This window comes from Trichechus manatus, unplaced genomic scaffold (assembly GCF_000243295.1).
Source record: "Trichechus manatus latirostris isolate Lorelei unplaced genomic scaffold, TriManLat1.0 scaffold00065, whole genome shotgun sequence".
Taxonomy (NCBI): Eukaryota; Metazoa; Chordata; class Mammalia; order Sirenia; family Trichechidae; genus Trichechus; species Trichechus manatus.
The window spans coordinates 12,172,117-12,193,979 of record NW_004444001.1 but is presented as its reverse complement, the minus strand read 5'-3'; the positions used below and the strand labels follow the sequence as shown (position 1 = coordinate 12,193,979).

Here is a 21,863-nt window from a genome sequence, read left to right as displayed (position 1 = left end):
CTTTCCCTTATACCTTGTTTTCTTCATTCTCCCTTGCTCCTGAAGACATGAGACCAGTGGAGTATCTTAGATGGCTGCTCACAGGCTTTTAAGGCCCCAGACGCTACTCATCAAGGTAGAATGTAGAAATTTTCTTTATAAACTGTGTTATGCCAGTTGAGCTAGATGTTCCCTGAGACCATGGCCCCCACAGCCCTCAGCCCAGCAGTTTGGTCCCTCAGGGAATTTGGGTGTGTCTGTGGAGCTTGCATGACCTTGCCTTGTACAAGTTTGAACAGATACCTCTTGATAAATCAACCCAAATCCTGGATGTGGGAATGACCTTTAAGCTGATACTTCCTCTGGGTGAAACGTGGACATGCTGAACAATGACTCCTTTTCATTTTTTGCCAGAATTCTGTGATAGACTATTAAGCTTTTTTATGCATTTGGTAATTCTAATTTTGATGGGTTGCCTTAATTTGAGATTTTAGTGTATTGGAATGTTTTAGACAACATGGAAAAATATATTACTAAAATTCAGATAGGAAAACATCCATCTCTTTATTAAATACATGTTGTTGTTGTTGTTGTTGTTAGGTGCCATCAAGCCACCCTATTCATAACAGAATGAAACGCTACCCAGTCCTGTGCCATCCTCACAATCATTGTTATTATGCCTGAGCCCATTGTTGCAGCCACCGTGTCAGTCCATCTTGTTGAGAGTCTTCCTTTTTTTTGCTGACCTTCTGCTTTACCAAGCATGATGTCCTTCTCCAGGGACTGATCCCTCCTGATAACATGTCCAAAGTATGTGAGATAAAGTCTCGCCATCCTTACTTCTAAGGAGCATTCTGGTTGTACTTCTTCCAAGACAGATTTGTTCGTTCTTCAGGCAGTCCATGTATATTCAGTATTCTTCGCCAATGTCACAATTGGAAGGCCTCAGTTCTTCAGTCTTCCTTATTCATTGTCCAGCTTTCACATGCGTATGAGGCGATTGAAAACATTGAGGGAGATACTAAATACATAGAAGGTATTTATCCCTTACATTTTTGTTGAGATTGTTAATAGTGTACCATTTTAAATACTTACATATTTTTAAATACTTTACGTTTGAATTTATGGCTTAAACTAGGCTATCTCTCCTGGGATTTCAGGCCTGAGAGCACTGATGAGATCAGGAGAATTTTCATAAAACCTTACATCAACGCCATTTTTCTCGCATTGTTACATAATGTAAAGGGCATTATGTTAGGAGGAATACTATCCAGATTCTAGTCTTCATCCTGTCATTAACTTGAGTGACCTGACATACATTCTGTGTGTCTCTCTAGGAGGGGGAGCTCAATTTCCCCATCTCTAAAATGCAGGTCTAAAGGAGCCCTGGTAGTGCAGTGGTTGAGTGCTCAGCTGCGAACCAAAAGGTTGGCAGTTGGAAGCCACCAGTGACCTGACATACGTTCTGTGGGCCTCTCTAGGAGGGGGAAGTCAATTTCCCCATCTTTAAAATGCAGGTCTAAAGGAGCCCTGGTAGCTCAGTGTTGAGTGCTCAGCTGCTAACCAAAAGGTTGGCAGTTGGAAACCGCCAGTCCACAGGAGAAAGATGTGACAGTCTGCTTCCGTAAAGATTTACTTACAGCCTTGGAAATCCTATGGGGCAGTTCTGCTCTGTCCTGTAGGGTCACTATGAGTTGGAATCGACTCAGTGGGAGTGGGTTTGGTTTTTGTTTTGTTTTTTAATGCAGTTATAAGACTGATGATTTAGAAAGTTCTTCAGAGCAGTATGATATGCATTATCCAAATGTTTGTTAAACAGCTGGTTGGGGTTTGGTTGTTGTTAAAGTGGTATGTTTACATTGCAGATGATTCCGAAATTACAGAAAATGTAAAAAGTAAAATCAAAATTACCGACAATCCCTCTACTGCAGATTTAAGTGCTACTAATATTTTGGTGCATTTTTTTTTTTTAAGTTTTCTTTACATGTATGTATGTTATATAAAATAATAGGATCAGATTATATGCACTTTTTTAACTCGTGTCTTTTCCGGTAGCATTAATTCCTTTGAGAACATAATTTTAATAGGTGCATAATGTCTCCAGTATACACTCATGTGCAAATGAGAATAAAAAAGGAAAATAATGTCTCAATATTTTGAAAATAGTTTTGACCTTGTGGACCTCCTAAGGGTCTCAGGGGCCCCGTGAGATTCCTGTACCATATTTTGAGAACCACTGGCCTACATGATTTTGATCCTTTTCAATTTATTGAGACTTACTTTACAGTCCAGCATATGGTCTATCATGGTACAGTATTCTTGCTTTTTATCCACTTTGATCATTTCTGCCTTTTAATTAAAGTTTTACAATCCGTCTGCATTTAAAATAATTATCAGTGTGGCTGCATTTAACTCTACTATCTTGGCACTTTCTTTCTATTCCATCTGTTCCATGTTCCTTTCTTCCTCCTTTTTTTTTTTTTGTTGTACTTTAGATGAAGGTTTACAGAACAAACTAGCTTCCCATTAAAATTAGTACATATGTTGTTTTATGACATTGGTTAACAACCCCATGACATGCCCTTTCTTCCTCCTTTTTTGTCTTCTCTGGGTAAATCTCTCTCTCTCTCTCTCTCTCTCTCTCGTCCATTTGATCTCTTCTGCTGACTTTTTAGCTCGTCCTCCTTGTGTTGCTTTTTAAACGGTTGCTCTAGTCTAGAGACTACAATATGCATCTTTAACATATCACATCTGTCTTCAACTAAGGTGATATTACTTCACAAAGAATATCACAACAGTATATTTCAAAAAACATGATGATTTTGTACCTTGTATGCCTTGCTCTTGTTGAGAGAATGGCCTGATGGTTTCCTGCAACTTTCTACATTTAACTGGAAGTGGAAGTTTCTGTGTGATATTTTTGTAAAGACTCTTGCTTTCTAGAAAGATTGTTCCAAGTAATGTTTTTACCAGCAGGATATTGAAAGCTCCATTTATACTCCATCAAAAATAACAGTACCAACAATTTAAATGTGTATTGCAGAGCCATGCTTATGGAAAAATCATAAATCAACTTATGATTCCACTGCTGGAATTCTACATCTTTCTCCATCTTGCCTTCCACACCAGGTGTCCCAGAGACAAGCCCAAGGAAAACTCTGATCAAATGCACAGTATTTCTTCTTTCATAGAACATTTGCCCTGAGACTTTTTCTTCTTACCTACTCTGATGAGCTTAGGCTGGTTTACCTAGAAAGCCATCTGAAGGTCTCTTTGTGCCTTGTCTCCTTGAGATCTATGAGACAGTATAAAATATTTTAATATATGAACCTAGCTAATTTAAATGAGCCAGTCCTCCATACTTAGCTTCTTGTTTTCTCTATTCTTGGTACCCCAACTCCGTGGAGCTACTCACAAGACCCACCTCAGTCAAAGAAAGAATGTGATTTCTCAAAGTTCCAGGATTTCTAAAAGTGTCCCCTATGCTCAACATATACTTCTAACCCAAACCCTAACTCTAGTGGTATAAATGTCTATGCTCAATCTGCTGTCTTATACCAGAAACTGCCCTTTTATGCCTCCCTCTATGAATTCGTACATGTCCCTCTTTACCTTCTTCTGCTCTAGCTTTTTAGTTTACCACAGCCTTTCTCTGAAAAGGGAGAGTAAATGAAAGAGGATGTGTAACTGACATTTACTTTTTTAGATGCCTTCCTTCTTAGGAAGGAGCCCTGGTGATGCAGTGGTTAAGCGTTCTGCTGCTAACCAAAAGGTCAGTGGTTTGCACCCACCAGCCGTTCTGCAGGAGAAAGATGTGGTGGTCTGCTTCCCTAAAGATTACAGCCTTAAAAACCCAATGGGGCAATTCTGCTCTGTCCTGTAGGGTTGCTGTGAGTCAGAATCAACTCAATGGCAACAGGTTTAGTTTTTTGGTTTTTCCTTCTTACACTGGCCCTAGAGTGGTTAGAAATACAGAGCAAGTCATTCTATATCCCTGCCTGCCATTTTTAGGCAGGAGGAATCTTCTTAAAATAAAATACAGGAATTACTAGTTTGTAGCTTGACAGGATCCAGTGACATAATCATAATGTATTTCTAGTATTTTATGTTTCTTACATATAATCCTGATGGTTTATATGAAATCTCACCAATCATAATCACGTCTATTATTAAATCATCTTTTTCTTTTAAAGCATGAATTTTACCAGAAAATCTTTTCTGACCTTATTCATTTTATCATTTTTGCTTTCCTGCTCTTTTCTCTCTGATTCCATTTTCTCCCGTAGTCTCTGTAATGACACATGCTATTGTATATCAAATAACAGTATGACTACCTGCTCACTTGTTAATTTAAAAAGACCTTCAAATTAAGTTAAAAATGAAAGAACTTCCATATTCATAGATTAAATTCTCTTGCTTCTGAAGGTTCTATTCCCATTTGGCTTTTGATTCTGTATAAAATTGGATTTTGCATTCATAGCACTTACATACTTAAACACACGTAAGTACAACACATGCTGTATTAGTTAATGTAATGCTTTATACCCTATAATCTCAAGGGCTTACCAGAAGAGAGTTTACTTCTCACTTGTATAAAGTCCCACTGACAGTGTGATGGGAGAGGGGTGTGAAAGGATAGGGGTCTGCTCCATGCAGTCATTCAGAGTCCTAGGCTAATAAAGGCTCTGCCATCTTTAACATTTGGCTCCCAAGGTCAGTTTGAATGAAGAGAAGGAAGAATCCTGCAGGAGGAGTTTTATGGGCTAGTCCTGAAAGTGGCATACATCATTTCTGCTCACATTCCATTGGCCAGAACTCAGTCACAGGACTATACTAGGACTGGCCACTGCGGCTCTGACTGAGCAGCTACTTCCCAGCAGCAGCTGTGTACTATGGAAGCGGAGTATAACCTTCGATGGACTTCCAGCTGCTTCTCTGTATACACAAACACATCTGAGGCTCATGGCTATGCTTCTTAGTTCTTCTGTTATAATTTTCTGGGACTCTCAAAGAGTGAGGAGTTAAGGAGTAGGGTAGTGGGGTAGGAGACTTCATGCTAAGCACAAAGACTAAAGCAAATGAAGCTGCCTTCTAGAGTAGAAACCCAAACACATTGCTGTCAAGTTGGTTCTGACTCATAACAACCCTCTCGGACAGAGTAGAACTGCTCTATAGGGTTTCCAAGGCTGTAAATCTTTATAGAAGTGGTCTGCCACATATTTCTTCAGCAGAACAGCTAGTGAGTTCAAATCATTAACCCTTTGGTTAGCAGCTGAGCACTTAACTACTGTACTACCAGGGTTCCTTTCTAGAGTAGAAGAGGCTCAAAAATAATCCATTCATGAATGGAAGTAAAGTGTTATTAACTTGTTATATCATTCATTCTTTCATTCATTTAGCAGACATCGTGATCACTTGCTTTATGCCAAGCAATGTGCTAAGTGCTGAGGAGACAAAGATAAATAAAACATTGAAACCATGCAGTGGGGTAAGAACTATAATGGATTTATGTGTATTATGTATGTGGAAGTAGTATACATTATTGTAATGGAGGAGGATGGCCTTCCACGGAAGTAGCACAAAACCTCATAGGTTTATTTGCCCATTGGATTTCTAACATTTTCTTCCTACAATCCTGTGCGTATATGTAGCCCCTGGCTCTAACTTTGCACTCCACTCTCATAAACAGTAATATATTTTCTTACCAGAAAAATTTCTCTGGCCACAGATTGTTTGCAGGATGGGTTAAATAGGGGTAAAATTAGGGCAAGGAGGGTCAAGAGGCTACTCTAATAGCCTTCACTGGTTCTCTTTTCCCTGTGGAATAAAATTTAAATTCCTACCCCTCAGTCATAAAGACCTTCATGTTCAGGACCCTGCTTAATAGTCTAGCTGCATTTCCTATGCCCCCACCCTAATCCCTAACTCCAACTGGGCAGTTCTACACTATTGGGCTACTTTTATAGTTTCTGTTGTATTTTGATAACTTATCTTATGCCCCTGCCTACACTTAAATTCTCATCTCCCTGCTTGTCTGCCTATCTAGAAAGCTAAAAAACTACTTACCTTTCAAGGTTCAGCAAAATACTACCTCCTTAGGAAATCTCTAGCTCCCCCTTCCACCCCATAGACTTGGATGCTCCTCCTGTGCTCATACTACATTTTTCTCACCTTCTTTGCAGCAAATATTATATTTTATGCATATTATACCATATTATAATTTTTTTACTCCCATCTATGCCATGACTTTCTTGAGGAAAACCATAGTGACTTGTTATCTTCCTATTTCCAGTGCCTGCCTTTGTACTAGAGACATGTTGCTGTTGTGTGCCGCCAAGTCAATTCCAACTTATAGTGACCCTGTATGACAGAGTAGAACTGCCTCATAGGGTTTCCTAGGATGTAATCTTTATGGGAGCAGACCATCAGGTCTTTTCCTCCATGGAACCACTGATAAGCTCGAACCGTTAGCAGCCAAGCGCTTAACCATTGCACCACCAGTGCTCCTTCTGTATTCAATAAATAGTCATTGAATGGATTAATGAGTAAATGAATGAATTCTAATTATAGGAAGCAACCTGAGCAAAGCAGAGGGCTTTTAATGATATGACATATACTGAGAAGTTTAGTTTGGAGAATAGGGTGTGTATAGAGGAGCAGTTGGGAAAAAAAAAATGGTTGGAGAAGTAGGTTGAAATCACCATATGAAGATACCCTTTTAATTCTTCCAGCAATGGGAAAGCAATGGAGGTATTTGAGCCAAGGGAGTGATATGGCCAGAACTGGTTCTCATGAAGATGAATCTGGAAGTACTGAGTAAGAAGATGGGACAGTCAGGGGACTAACTCTCTTGATCCAGTTTTGGTATGGAAAAATTTGTGGAGATCTCTGATTGACTTGGCTTGGTCAGGGCCTTTCCCAGACTAGTCTGCGTGGCCATGAAGACATAAGAACATGGCAGCCTCTGTGAGAACTACAGGTTTGCTGGGGGAGGAGGAGGAGCATTTCCCAGAGAAGGTGATTCCCAGAAGACAGGGGTGCTGAGCATACAGCCTATTTATTTTTATCCCTGTAATTTTTCAAGTGTGTCAGCTTCTTAGGCCTAGTAGAGCCCAGTATAAAATGTACCATCTGATTCAGATGTTCAGGAAAGAGAGGGGGAAATACATATTTCTAAGGGATGAATCAATGTATTAGTAAGAACCTTGAAACTGGGGAGGAGGGTAAGGCAAAGAAAAAATGACATGGGCATCTTAGGAGTGCCACTCAGAGATTGGCTGTAAGATATTTGTGAAGCCTGAGCAGAGGTGGGTGCTAACTGGGCAGTGGTGGAATGCAGACAGTCCCTGAGTCTGACAGAGGACATTGCAGCTTTGCCTAGCCTGGGCCTTCAACAGAAATGGGAGAGTTTGCATTTTGTGTCCTTCCTGCTCCCCTTTTGTGTCCCTCTCAGTTCTCATGGACCTCCTTGCCCCTACCCCACCTTCCCCATTGCCCAATGACCTGAGACACCTTCATTTGCTTCAACCGCTTTCCCTAGGTTGACTTTTGTTATTGTTAGGTGCCAGCGAGTCAGCCCCGACTCATGGTGATCCCATGCACAACAAAACAGAACACTGCCCAGTCCTGCACCATCCCCATGCTTGGTTGCAGATTGTACTGTTGTTGTCTATAGGGTTATCATTGGCTGAATTTTGGAAGTAGATCACTAGGACTTTCTTCCTAGTCTGTCTAGTCTGGAAGCTCCACTGAAACCTGTTCAGCGTCATAGCAATATGCAGTTCTCTACTGACAGATGGGTGGTGGCTGCACTTGAGGTGTACTGGCCAAGAATTTAACCCAGGTCTCCCACATGGAAGGCAAGAATTTTACCAATGAACTGTTCTCCTTTACAGGGACCTATTTTATAGGCTTATTTCTTGCCCATGTCACTGTCAATACCAGTTTTTAGCTGCCTCTCAGAGCAAAAGCATTCCACTCATTTATTTATTCATTGATTCATTCAACACACATTCATTGAGCACTCACTGTCTGGCAGGCCCTTTTCCAGATATTTTGGGATGCCGCAGTGAACAAGGTAGAAGGAACCCTGCCCTCATGGAGTTTGCATTCCATGGTGGGGAGGTAGAAAACAGAAGCACAGATAAATAAATATGTAATGTCGGTTAGTGATGAGTCCTTTGAAGAAGGGTCAAGGAGAACAGTGAGAGGGGTACTACTTAGGCTAATCAGGGCAGGCCTGTCTGAGGAGGTGACATGTGGCCAGAGATCCAGATGCCATGGAGGGGGAAGCCCTGCTAAGATCAGGACAAAATAGTATTCCAGGCAGAGGGAACACCAAGCACAAGAGTCCTAAGGTAAGAAAGTGTTTGGCCTGTGATGATCAGACCTAAGTGAGGTATCATATAAGAAGAAATGGAAATGGCTCTTAACCATATGAATACATGCTCCACCTTTCTTGCAATAATACAAACTAAAATGGAGAACTGTTGGTGTATGTTTAAGGCGTTTTTCATGTTAGCGATGGGAATAGAATCTGAATTTGCTTGAGAAAAGGTGGAGACATTTATTGAAACAATGCTGGGCTAGTTCACATATGGAAAGATCTTTTAATGCATCCATCATAAGAGAAATGCAAGTTGAAGCTTCACTGAGATAACCATGTCTTACGTACCAGATGAGCAATTGTCCAATACATTCTGCAAGGCTGCAGGGAAACAGACTCTGTCGTAAATTGCTGGTAGGGAAGCAAAGTAATACAACCCCACGGAGAAAAATTTGACTAGATCTAGCAATATTACATATGCATTTGTCTTTTAACCCAGAAATTCCACTCCTGAAAATCTGTCCCAAAGATACAATGGCAAAATATGAGAAGACAGGGACAGAATCTATCTATTGCAGCGTTATTTAATAGCAAAAGACTGGAAGCAACCCAGATGTCCATCAATAGGGAGCTAATTGCTCAAACTGTGGTAAATTTTCATAGTGGAATGCTCTATAACTTTAAAGAGGAACGAGATTATTTCTACATATTACTATCGAGTGATCTACAGAATCACATTTTTAGAGAAAAAGACAAGAGAAAAAAGTGTGTAAAGTATGCTATCATTTATCTAAGAAAGGGAGGGATATACGTATGTATTTGTTAGTATTTTCTCAAATGAGAGAAAAGATAACAAAGAAGAAACAGTTATCTGTAGGGGAGGCAAGAAGGAAATGTGAAAGAGACAGGAATAGAAGCTATGTTTCTGTGTAGGTTTGTAATCTTGACTTTGTAACTACGTGAATATTTTATATAATTATAAAGCCAAATTAAATTTAAAAGGCACAGCAATCCTTAAGAATCGAAAGTAACATGAAACAAATGAACCTAACTTGGTATCCAGTTGGTAGAAAAGAGGAACTATTCCAAATAACTTAAAAACATAGTAATTTGTGCCTCCTTTATGGGGTATATCTGAAGAACTAAAAAAAAATACATCTAAACCAACAAAAAAAGGGAAAAAAATCTTAACCTGGGCGTGGTAGTGTTGATATTGTTATTCGGAGGTTGTTGTGCCTCTAGCGTGGGATGAAGCAAATGATTTATTATGCTGGTGGTAAGAACCAAGTTTTTTGATGTGGAAGAAAAGAGGATGCAGATGTACAACTGATACAGTGCAGCAAAAACCTTGTAGTTCTGGATTTGAATCGGAATTATCAGTTTGAACTCATGATATATCTTATCTTAAAATATGTTCATATATTTCCTAGCTCTGTCCACTGGTAATACGTAAAAACAAGAACCAACCCAGTGCAAAGAGCACTTCCAAGTATATAGATTGTGATCTTAAAATACACTGAAATACTTACTAAATGGAACCGGGGCTCCTTGAAGAAATTGCTGATTCCTTATCTGGGGCAGGAAGTGGACAGGATGAGCCTAGAACATCTTGTCATAACAGAAGGCAAAATAGCTATCAAAGACTACTGGGATCTTGTCAAAAGAACTCAGAGCCAACTTGATTAGACTCCCACTTGCCAAATATGTGCAATTTCAGCATCAATAAGATAAAACTGCAATGAATTGAAGCCCATCAAATATGTTTAATCTGTGAGTTCACAATGATACTTGAAAAAGAAAAACCTCACTGAACTTCTTTGAAGGATGATAGGGAAGCAAGTCATTGTTTTGAAAACTAGTTAATAAAGGAAAAGAATCAAGCATTTATTTTGCCTTTCTTCCGTAACTGTAGCTCAGGGTAACTGAATAGTAGATGAGAAGTACTTCTTCTTAATGGAAGTATTCTATGAATAAATAAAAGAATACGATCATTTTGCAACTCCTAGTGAATGAAAGAATATAAGCATTGAGTATGAAAGGCTGCTAATATGGCAAAAGAGAGACAGCCAGGCATAATGAACCCTCTAATGGAAGTATACAACCCCATCTGTGAAGGAGTCTTGCCAAACCTGAATCTAACAAGCCTTTGGATCTAACTAGCAGGGCCTACTTCAGGCAAGCAAGATTGTGTCATCTGCATATCACAGGTTATTAATGAGTCTTTCTCTAATCCTGATGCCTCATTCTTTTTCATATAGTCTAGCTTCTCAGATTATTTGCTTTGCATATAATTTGAATATGGTGAAAGGATACAACCCTGACACACAACCTTTCCTGATTTTAAACCATGCAGTATCCCCTTGTTCTGTTTGAATGACTGCCTCTTGGTCTATGTACAGGTTCCTCATGAGCACAATTAAGTGTTCTGGAGTTCCCATACTTCTCAAGGTTATACATAACTTGTTCTGATCCACACAATCAGATGTCTTTGCATAGTCAATAAAACACAGGTAAAGATCTTTCTGGTATTCTCTTCTTTCAGACAAGATCTGTCTGACATCAGCAATGATATCCTTCATTTCACGTCCTGTTTTGAATCAGACTTGAATTTCTTGCAGTTCCCTGTTGGTGTACTGCTGCAACAGTTTTTGAATTATCTTCAGCATAGTTTTACTCGCATGTGATATTAATGATATGGTTGGATAATTTTTACATTCTGTTGGATCATTTATTTGAAATGGGCATAAATATGGATTTCTTCCAGTCTGTTAATGACCTGCGATATGCAGATGACACAACCTGCTTGCTGAAAGTGAAGAGGACTTGAAGCACCTACTGACGAAGATCAAAGACCACAGCCTTCAGTATGGATTACACCTCAACATAAAGGGAACAAAAATCCTCACAACTGGACCAATAAGCAACATTGTGATAAATGGAGAAAATATTGAAGTTGTAGAGGATTTCCTTTTACTTGGATCCACAAGCAACACCCATGGAAGTAGCAGTCAAGAAATCAAACGACAATTGCGTTGGGCAAATCTCCTGTAAAAGACCTCTTGAAAGTGTTAAAAAGCAAAGATGTCACTTTGAGGACTAAAGTGCACCTGACCCAAGCATTGTTGTTGTTGTTAGGTGCCGTCAAGTTGGTTCCAGCTCATAGTGACCTTGTGTACAACAGAACGAAACACTGCACCACCCTCACAACCGTTGTTATGCTTAAGCCCATCGTTGCAGCCACTGTGTCAATCCACCCTGTTGACGGTCTTCCTCTTTTTCACTGACCCTCTACTTTACCAAGCATGATGTCCTTCTCCAGGGATGATCCCTCTGATAACATATCCAAAGTATGTGACACGAAATCTCTCCATCCTTGCTTCTAAGGAGAATTCTGGATGTACTTCTTCCAAAACAGATTTGTTCATTCTTCTGGCAGTCCATGGTATATTCAATAGTCTTCACCAACACCATAATTCAAAGGTGTCAATTCTTCTTCGGTCTTCCTTATTCACCGTCCAGCTTTTGCATGCATATGACCCAAGCATTAGGCCTGCGAAACTAGACAATGAATAAGGAAGACAGAAGAAGAATTGATGCCTTTGAATTATGGTATTGGCAAAGAATAGCGAGTATACCATGGACTGCCAGAAGAATGAACAAATCTGTCTTGGTGGAAGTACAGCCAGAATGCTTCTTAGAAGCCAAGATAGTGAGACATCATCTCGCTTACTTTGGACATGTTGTCAGGCGGGACCAGTCCCTGGAGAAGGACATCATGCGTGGTAAAATAGAGGGTCAGCGAAAAAGAGGAAAGACCCTCGGAGAGGTTGATTGACACAGTGGCTGCAACAATGGGCTCAAACATTGCAACGATTGTAAGTATAGCGCAATACTGGGCAGTGTTTGGTTCTGTAGTGCATGGGGTTGCTATGAGTCAGAACTGACTCGACGGCACCTGACAATAACAAGCAGGACCTACAGGCAACAGAGGAACAGGGTAAATGACACTATATGGAATCCATCAAGAAAATCCAGACTGGAGGAAATTCTAAAGGACAATAACATGGTTTCATCACCGTAAACAACAACAAGCTGCAAGGAAGAAACAAAAGAAGAGATGGAGGAGGATTCTAGATTAAAAGAGACAAAGAGACCTATTAACTAACCTCAATGTACGGCCCTTGTTTGAATCCCAATTTAAATGAACAAACGTTAAAAACAAAAAGGAAAGAAAGAAGAGAAGGGACGGGATGGAAGGAGGAGGGGAAGGAAGGGACCATTTGTAGGACGGCTGAGAAAATTTGAACAGTGACAGGATATTTGATGATATTAAGGAATTTTTTGTTTTGGGATGTGTGATATTAGGCATTGCAATTTCAAAAGAAGAATTTTTGTCTTGTAGAGATACCTACTGAAATATTTGAGGAGGAGTTGACTCTACTGGCAACTAACAACAACAGCAGTGGAAATATTTACCTATGAAATGATTTGATGTCAGACATGTGCTTCAATATAATCTAGATTGAGTGTGGAAGTGGCGGGGACATAGAGCAGTGTTTCTCAGACTTTACCTTGCATCAACATCGCCTGGAGGGGTTGTTAAAATACAGATAGTGTGTCCCACCTCCAGTTTTTGATTCAGGTCTTAGTTGAGACTCAACCCATTGCCATCAAGTCAATTATGACTTATAACAACCCTATAGGACAGAGTAGAACTGCCCCCATAGGGTTTCCAAGGAGCGGCTGGTGGATTCGAACCACAATGTTTCGGTTAGTAGCCGAATGCTTAACCACTGAGCCACTAGGGCTCCAGCTGACACTCAAGGATTTGCCTTTCTAACAAGTTCCTAGGTGATGCTTATATTGATGCTGTTGATCTAGGGAGCACACTTTGAGAACCACTTGCAGAGAGGAAGCAAGATAGGCCACAAGTTAATTACTCTTGAACCTGGGTGGTGGGTACATGCATTATTTTATTCTATCTAATTCTGAATATGCTTGAGATTTTCTATAATAAACATTAAAAACAAACTTAAATGATCCAGAAAACCATGCAGAAGGCACAAAGCCTTTGACAGCTCTAGCTGTAACAGAAACTTCTGTGCTCATTAGTAAAACAGACTTGGCTGCTGCTGCCACAGCCTCCTCTGGAACTAGAAGATGCACATCTCCTGCTGCCCACTTGATGAGGAGTGTGTGAACTCGACTGTCAATCCTCTTAGGGAATTGCCTGGCCTGAGGGGCAAGGGAAGTGGCTGCTGTCTAAGGGGTCTGCATTATGCTATGCCCACTTTCTCAGTGTAGTCAGTCATTGGAAGAGCAGTGGTTTGGATGAATCCCAAGATTTTCTGGCCATTTTGGCTGGGAAGGAGCCATGGTGGCACAGTGGTTAAGAGCTACAGTGAACTATGGCTGCTAACTAAAAGGTTGGCAGTTCAAATCCACCAGCTGCTCCTTGGAAACCCTATGGGGCAGTTCTACTCTGTCCTATAGGGTCACTATGAGTCAGAATCGACTCAATGGCAATAGGTTTGGTTTTTTTGGTTTTGGCTCCAAAGGGTGCTCTTGAGCGGAGCTATGCCAGGCTCAGCTGTCAGGAATCAGGGGTGGTCACTGAGCTCACACGTCACACAGGGCATCATTTCCCACTCTTAAATCAGAAGATGGATCAACTCCTGAGTGGGAATTGATTTGTCAGCATCTAACAACGAAAAGAACAACAACAACTTGCCTCTTGGAGTCCCTGGGTGGTGCAAACAGCTAAGCGCTTGACTGTCAACTGAAAGGTTGGCAGTTTGAACCCTCCCAGAGGTGTCTTAGAAGAAAGGCCTGGTGATCTTCTAAAAGATCACAGCCTTGAAAACCCTATGGAGAGGTTCTACTCTGCACACATGGGTCGCCATGAGTAGGAACCGGCTTGACAGCAGTGGTGCAGTGGTTAAACACTTGGATGTTAGCAAGAAGGTCAGTGGTTTGAACCTACCAGCTGCTCCGTGGGAGAAAGATATGGCAATCTGCTTCCATAAAGATTATAGCCTTGGAAACCCTATGGGCAATTCTAGTCTGTCCTATAGGGTCGTTATGAGTTGGAATCAACTCGACTGCAACGGGTAACAGCACCAATAACAGCTTGTCGTTTAAGATTTATTCATTTATTTATCCCTTCATATTTCAGATATTAAAGTACCTCTTAAGTGTCAGGCACTCTTCTAGCCCCTGGGAATATAGTAGGGAACAGGACAGGAAAAAAAATCTCTACTTTCGTGGAGGTGAAATTTTAGTTGGGAAGACAAGCAATAAACAAGTAAAGAAACAAATGAACAGGGTAATTAAGGTAGTGAAAAGTGCTATGATGAAAATTGAAATGAAGATTCTGGGATAGTGATATTGACACTGTGTGTGTGCGCGCGCGCACGCACGTGCACATGTGGGCACACCTGTGCGCACATTTTTTATTTTGGGCGATAAGGGAAGGCCTTTCAAAGGAGATGGTATTTGAGCTGAAAGTTGGATGATAAGGAACCAGCCATGGGGAGATGTGGGTATTTTCAGACAGACAGAATAGCAAATGCAAAGACCCTCAGGTGAGAAAAAGCTTGGCATTTTGAGAGGGCACCGAGAAGGCCAGTAGGGTGAGACATGGTGAGCAAAGGGGAAAATGATATGAGATGAGATGGGAGAATAGGAAAGGGCCAAGGCATTTAGGGCCTTGTAGCCAACAGTGAGGGTGCTTACAGAACCCTGACACCAGCAGGGTTGCTAGCCATCCCCCTGGTATAAAAAGTACATTCTCTCTGGAGATACAGGACACAATTTCAACAGGCAAACTCCCTAGAGGCTCCGATCAATAATGACTGTACTGCATAGCTGCTTCATTGAGCCAACCTATTAAAAACCCAATAATTTTATTTATTTTTTAATTTGATTGTACTTTAAGTGAAAGTTTACAATTCAAGTTAGTCTCTCATACAAAAATTTATATATACATTGTTATGTGACCCTAGTTGCTCTCCCTATACTGTGACAGCATGCTCCTCCTTTCCATACTCGATTTCCCATGTCCATTCAACCAGCTCGTAACCCTCTCTGCCATCTCATCTCGCCTCTGGACAGGAGCTGCCCATTTAGTATCATGTATCTACTTGAGCAAAGAAGCACATTCTTCGTGAGTATCATTTTATGTCCCGTAGTCCAGTCTAATCTTTGTTTGAAGAGTTGGCCTCAGGAATGGTTTTAGTTTTGGGCTAACAGAGAGTACAGGGGCCATGTCTTCCAAGGTCCCTCCAGTCTCAATCAAACCATTAAGTCTGAACTTTTTACTAGAATTTGAGTTCTGCACCCCACTTTTCCCTGCTCCGTCACGGACTGTCTGTTGCGTTCACTGTCAGGGCAGTCTTTTTTGGTAGCCGGGCACCATCTAGTTCTTTTGGTTTCAGGCTGATTAAGTCTCTGGTTTATGTGGCCTTTTCTGTCTCTTGGGCTAATACTTTCCTCGTGTCTTTGGTGTTCTTCATTGTCCTTTACTCCAGGTGGGTTGGGACCAATTGATGCATCTTAGATGGTCGCTTGCTAGCTTTTAAGACCCCAGATGTCACGCACCAAAGTAGGATGCAGAACATGTTCTTAATAAACTTTGTTATGCCAATTGACCTAGCTGTCCCCTGAAAGCATGGTCCCCAGACCCCCAGCACTGCTACTGTCTCCCTCAAAGCATTTGGTTGTATTCAGGAAACTTCTTAGCTTTGGTTTAGTCCAGTTGTGCTGACTTCCCCTGTAGTGTGTGCTGTCCTTCCCTTCACCTAAGATAATTCTTTTCTACTATCTAGTTAGTGAATACCCCTTTCCCTCCCTCCCCACCCTTATAAACATCAAAGAATGTTTTCTTTTGTGTTTAAACCTTTTCTTGAGTTCTTATAATAGCAGTCTTATACAATATTTGTCCTTTTGCAACTGACTAAATTCACTCAGCATAATGCCTTCCAGATTCCTCCATGTTACGTTTCACAGATTCATCGTTGTTCTTTATCATTGTGTAGTATTCCATAGTGTCAATGTACCATAATTTATCTGTTCATTCGCTGATGGGCACCTAGGTTGTTTCCATCTTTTTGCTATCGTGAACAGTGCTGCAAAGAACATGGGTGTGCATATATCTATTCGTGTGACGGCTCTTATTTCTCTAGGATATATTCCAAGGAGTGGGATTGCTGGATCATATGATTCTTCTACTTCTAGCTTTTTAAGAAAGCGCCAAATCGATTTCCAAAGTAGTTGTACCATTTTACATTCCCACTAACAGTGTATAAGTGTTCTAGTCTCTCCACAACCTCTCCAACATTTACTATTTTTGTTTTTTGGATTAATGCTAGCCTTGTTGGGGTGAGATGATATCTCATTGTAGTTTTGATTTGCATTTCTCTAATGGCTAATGATTATGAGCACTTCTTCATGTGTCTGTTAGCCACCTGAATGTCTTCTCTGGCGAAGTGCCTGTTCATATCCTTTGCCTATTTTTTAATTGGGTTATTTGTCGTTTTGTTGTTGAGGTTAAAAACCCAATAATTATACTTCCCCCAGTCACTCAAAAGTTCCTTTATGCCACAAACCACATGTTCCCAATGCCTATAATTCCACCCTAAGAACACTATTTATTCAACATAAGGTTAAATCCCCTGTTAAAATACAGATCCCTCTGGAATGGGTAACTCTATGAGTTACCAGTCATTTAATGCCATTATGAATGAGTTGAGAACTATGTCCTTGAAGAGATCTTTTAAAAGAAGAGAGCATAAAGTTAGTGAGTGCTTGAGTAGCAGGAAGTAATCTCAAAGGGAGAAACAAATACCAAAGGGGAGACTGAGGATCCATGAGAACAAACAACCTATTTCACAGTTTTGAGTGGGGCTCTGCTTCCTGAATAGACTGATATCCTCCTGCCAAGACTTATCACAGCAGGCTCTTTTTCTTGAAGCAACACCTGTGTATCCTTTACAGCTGTTTCCTAAACAGAAAGTGTCAAATAATTTGCAGTGCACTCTAGGTAAACAAGGCGCACAGTAGAATGAGTTGCTCCTGCTGCCATGTTGCTCCTTGATCGGCTCTGGACACATGTGCTGCACCTCACCTTTGTGGATGCATTATCACGGCTATGGTGTAACATTCTTCATGACTATGAAACAGTGGTGTGCTGCAGGCAGCCCAAGCCACCCAAGCAAACCAATTGTGCGCATCTCCTCCCAGCTATGCATTCGGTGACATCACATAAGTTGCTTGAAATCAGCCATGGGGGGACTATTTACACCACAGAAATCAGCACACTATAAATTAGGGCTTTTCTTCTCAGAGAGCCAATTATTTTGTATTTATCAGCTAGCCACTGCTATGAAACCTTAAAAAGTAAATTTCAGGATATGCCATGTTTTGCCTCTTGAATAGATGCCAATGGTATTCAAAATTATGTTCATCTTTGTATATACTTTACATTTTTAGATATATTTACGTACATATAGGAGTCCCTTGGTAGTACAAATGGTTGATGCACTTGGCTGCTAACTGAAAGGTTGGAAGTTCGAGTCCCCCCAGAGGCTCATCAGAGAAAGTCCTAGCAATCTACTTCCAAAAAACCAACCATCGAAAACCCTATGGAGCATAGGTCTACTCTGACACACATGGAGTATCCATGAGTCAAAGTCAATTTGACGGCAACTGGTTTTTTGATGTGTATATAGACTCCATTTAAGGAAACCATGGTGGCGTAGTAGTTAAGAGCTATGGCTGCTAACCAAAAGGTTGGCAGTTCAAATCTACCAGGCACTCCTTGGAAACTGTATGGGGCAGTTCTACTCTGTCCTATAGGGTCGCTAAGAGTTGGAATCAACTTGACAGTAATGGGATTTTTTTGTGGGGGAGGGGGTTTTGGGTGGCGTAGTGGTTAAATGCTCGGCTGCTAACCAACAGGTCGACAGTTTGAACCCACCAGCTGCTTCATGGGAGAAAGATGTAGAAGTCTGCTTTGGTAAAGATTTACAACCTTGGAAACTCTATAGGGCAGTTCTGCTCTGTCCTATAGGGTCGATGAGTCAGAATGGACTCGACAGCAATGAGTAAACACCCCATTTCTCTTCTCAAAAACTTTACCTGACACTAAGGGGTCCTGAAGGCTTTGCATCATCTGATCCCACTGCCTCGTCTACCCCAGGACCCAGTCAAATTTAACCCCTCAACGTGCCTTGCCCCCACGTATCCTATTATTTCTTTCTTTTGGGCTTTTCTAAGTGCTTCCCCTCCCTGCAGGGCTCCCCTTAACCCTTCTGCATCTGCTAAAGTCTTATCTTTGTTTCAGGGTCAGAGTAGAGGTCTTATCTTCCTCCTTGATACTCATCTGCCGCAGCTCCTTTTGTGTCCATTGCCCTTTCTACAGTGCTCCCACCAAATGCTGTCTGCCTCTCCTCATACAATGCCAATGCTGCTTCATTGTATAAATGTTTGTCTCCATGTCTTATCTCTTCCCTTAAGCTCCCTGAGGATAGTGACTGTTTTTTATTCATCGTTTTATCCTTAAGAGCATCAGGTAGAGAACTTGGCATATCACTCAGTCAGTGTTAGTTGAATTATGGACCTGCGTACAGACTCCATTTTACCCATGGTACCCTGGAAAATATACTAAGCACCACATGAACACACATACAGAATTTTATCAGTCTAAATATCTGTACTTGTGGGCTGATTGCATTTAGCATAGATTATGCTTTAGTGAAGAAAAATACTGGGTTCAAATATAGTCAGTCCAATGAGGACCAACCACAAAACTTGTGCCTTTAGTCTGAAATGTCACCTTTCTCATCTGCATGTAAAATTGGAATGCTTTGTCCAATCATGTGTTAGAAAGGCATCTATCTGTTACAAATCATGGTGTTACAATGGCCACAGAAAATACAAGCTTACTTCTACCAGGAATAGATCCTGCTAGAATGTTGGTTAGTTCTACTGGGACTTCTATAACTAATAAAAACCAATCTGACATTTTTCCTTTGCTCACTTCTACTATGATAAAAAGGCTATTCCTGTTGGTTTGATTCATTCACTCAGCCAATATTGTCTACTTGTGCTAGGAGGTACGCTGCTAAAGGCTGAAGATATAAAGGTGAATTATCGACAGCCCTGCCGTTCAGGGATTCATAATCGGGAAAGGAGACTGAGGAAGCAAAGAGACGTGCTCAAAGTCTCAGGTGACATAGAGCCCGGAGGCTCTGACAATGACCCACATCAGTGCATTTGCCCGTTGGACTCTACCGTCTGTCCCCACGTGAGATGTTTGCCGTAATTCCTTTCCACAGACCTCTTTTGGTTTGAACATGGCTTCAAACCGATTTAGTCATGGCTGATGAAAACAAGGGCAGCATACACATTGCATAAAACCAGCTCTCTTACGTGCTAGCTTTTGCCCCAAGTAGGAAACAAGCAGCAGTGCCCTGCTCAAAAATGGCTGCCTACCGCGCAGTTTTGAATGTGTGTCACTCTCCACAGTCCTGCCAGTAATCTAGTCTTCCGTATCAGGCTCCTGAAAGTTTACTGATTCAGGAGATTGGATTATTGGCAGGACTGTGGAGGGCAACACACATTCTAAGCAGCGCAGTAGGCCACCATCTTTGAGTGGGGCACCATTGCCTGTTTCCCTCTTGGATCAAAAACTGACACGCAAGAGATTTGGTTGCTATGCAACCGATATGCTGCCTTTGTTTCCATCAACCATGACTGAACCACTTAGAACCGGTTCATAGTCCTGCCTTGTTTCCATAGGCGATGACTGAATCATTTAGAACCAGCTCAAAGCCCTGGGTTTGAATGACCTTGGAGACAGCCTGAAATCCCGAGCTTAGAAGGGTGCTTTTAGAGTTACTGGTCTGTACTTACGTGCTTCAAATAGAATTTCACAAACCTCTAATTATCTCCTCTTACCAGGCTGCCTAAATGACTGACGACCAGCTCTTTAGTCGCTCCAAGAATGGGTTTCTATTCAGCCCAAGCCCTGGATGCATTAGGATGCCCAGGACATGTGTGGCTGCTTTGAGTGGCATAAAGCAGTTAACAGAAGCCAAGCAATTTGCAAAATGCCTCAACTTCTGCTCATCTTGGAGGCAGAAAATTGTCAAACTTTAACCTCAAGAGACTCAGCTGCAGAATTACACACACCCCCAACCAACGCACAGCCTCTGGTGTCAGATTCCTCCCCCAACCCCCACTTTTTGCAAACATGAGCACTCAGCCGAAACAACAGCTATGACTCAGTTCCTAGCTAACGCTGCCTGAATTGATTTAGTCTGAGTTCAGATTTAGCACATAATCGTGTTCAATTTGCTCCACTGCACTGCCTGGAGATAAAAGGCTTGGGGGAAAAAAAATAGCTTCGGCTTGTGTCAGTCTTGGTGGTGATGTCATTGCCATGAGAGAGCCGGGCCGTTGGTTACTCCGCTGAGCTGCCTCAGACGCGGCCGGCTGTGTGCAGTGGGAGCAGGCTCCAGGTGCCTGAGCCTCCGGCCGATCCTCAGAAACACAGCAGCGCCGGGCCTGCCCACAGCAATACCCACTTGAAGGTTCTTCCCGGAACTCACAACTCCGAGGCTGCCTAACTCTTTATTGAAAATTCGGAAGGGGGAATGCCAGCCCCTAGCATGGACTGTGATGTTTCCACTCTGGTTGCCTGTGTGGTGGATGTCGAGGTTTTTACCAATCAGGAGGTTAAGGTATGCACCTGCAATCGTATTTGTCATTGTTGCTGGTACTGGAGCTGCTTGGCAAAGCCTTTTTAGCTGAAGGAAATTAGACTTTGTTTCATACTTTTCAGCTCACGGCCTGCGCTAGACATGCATGTGGTGAGTGCATGGCTACATTAATTAGAACAAGTTAGAAGAGGCGTTATTTTTCCATGCAAGAAGATCTACCATTGTCTGTTGTTTCTTGTCTTTTTTGTTAGGTGATTCCTGGTCATTCCATTCACAGTAGATATGTTTTCGTATTCTTGTTTCTCTGTCAATAAGGAGAATTTGCCAGTGCTGATTGTTGAGAGGGGTTTGGAATCAATGATTACACTAAGAAAAAGTGCATGTAATAAACATCACATCCGGGACACACTGACGGTGGGGTAATAACCCTTTCATGGCAAGTCACCTAAATATGCTGTGATATGGTCCTCACATTGAACAAAAGCTGTTCTACAGATGGCAGTTTGAATCTTCCCAGCTCCCTGGAAATTGAAGTTGGAGAGCTGCTGCCTAAATTGTCTTTGTCAGGCACAGAAGGCAAGTCATTTTTCTTGAGCAGTTGTCCGTAAGGGAAGTTCAGGCATCAATAAATTTTGTATCTTAAGGCTTAGTATTCTGTGCCGCTCCTCTCTCATTGTCTGCAGCAATTGTTTAATTGTCATGGGTAATTATCCTCTGATGATATTCATTGTCATTGCTTTTTCCATTTGGCTTTATATTGTGAAAAAGATTCTACGTTTGGAGGATGGGAATTTGATCTCGCTGCTAATATTTAATATAAGAACTAGCAGATGCTT

At 41.4% G+C, this 21,863-nt stretch overlaps 1 protein-coding gene across 3 annotated transcripts in view; it reads left to right on the top strand.

The window, feature by feature from the left end:
* RCAN2 (regulator of calcineurin 2) overlaps positions 1-21,863 on the top strand; it is a 356,048-nt gene that overhangs the window by 217,350 nt on the left and 116,835 nt on the right. The window contains exon 1 of one of the 3 annotated variants that reach the window (XM_004379525.1): positions 20,548-21,048. The exons of the other annotated variants lie outside the window; for them this stretch is intronic. Coding sequence (XP_004379582.1) covers positions 20,962-21,048 — 87 coding nt within the window. The 5' untranslated portion in view covers positions 20,548-20,961. Of the gene's footprint in view, positions 1-20,547; positions 21,049-21,863 lie in introns of those variants that run through there. 3 annotated transcript variants of the gene reach the window in all.